Raw genomic sequence first — 300 nt, 5'->3', positions numbered from 1 at the left:
TCTCCCGAAAGTTGTTCTTCTTTCGGAAAGCCCCCAGCGATGCCTACGTGGTGCTGAAGACCAACCTCGACCAGCCGCTGCAGAACTTCACCGTCTGCCTGCGGTCCTACACTGACCTGACCCGGCCCTACAGCCTCTTCTCTTATGCCACCAAGGCACAGGACAACGAGATCCTCCTCTTCAAGCCCAAGCCCGGCGAGTACCGCTTCTACGTGGGGGGCAAGTTCGTCACCTTCCGTGTCCCTGAGGGCCGCGGGGACTGGGAGCATGTCTGGGCCAGCTGGGAGGCGGGCACTGGCA

At 62.0% G+C, this 300-nt stretch overlaps 1 protein-coding gene across 1 annotated transcript in view; it reads left to right on the top strand.

Moving 5' to 3' along the window:
- Positions 1-300, top strand: part of LOC104276753 (serum amyloid P-component-like) — a gene marked incomplete at its 3' end in the record, with an annotated part of 951 nt that overhangs the window by 293 nt on the left and 358 nt on the right. Inside the window, exon 2 of the mRNA XM_009873179.1 lies at positions 1-298. Within this exon, the coding sequence (XP_009871481.1) occupies positions 1-298 (298 nt within the window). The remainder of the gene's footprint in view (positions 299-300) is intronic.

This window comes from Apaloderma vittatum, unplaced genomic scaffold (assembly GCF_000703405.1).
Source record: "Apaloderma vittatum isolate BGI_N311 unplaced genomic scaffold, ASM70340v1 scaffold32557, whole genome shotgun sequence".
NCBI lineage: Eukaryota > Metazoa > Chordata > Aves > Trogoniformes > Trogonidae > Apaloderma > Apaloderma vittatum.
The sequence above is the reverse complement of the archived record's forward strand: the minus strand, read 5'-3'. Positions and strand labels throughout refer to the sequence as shown.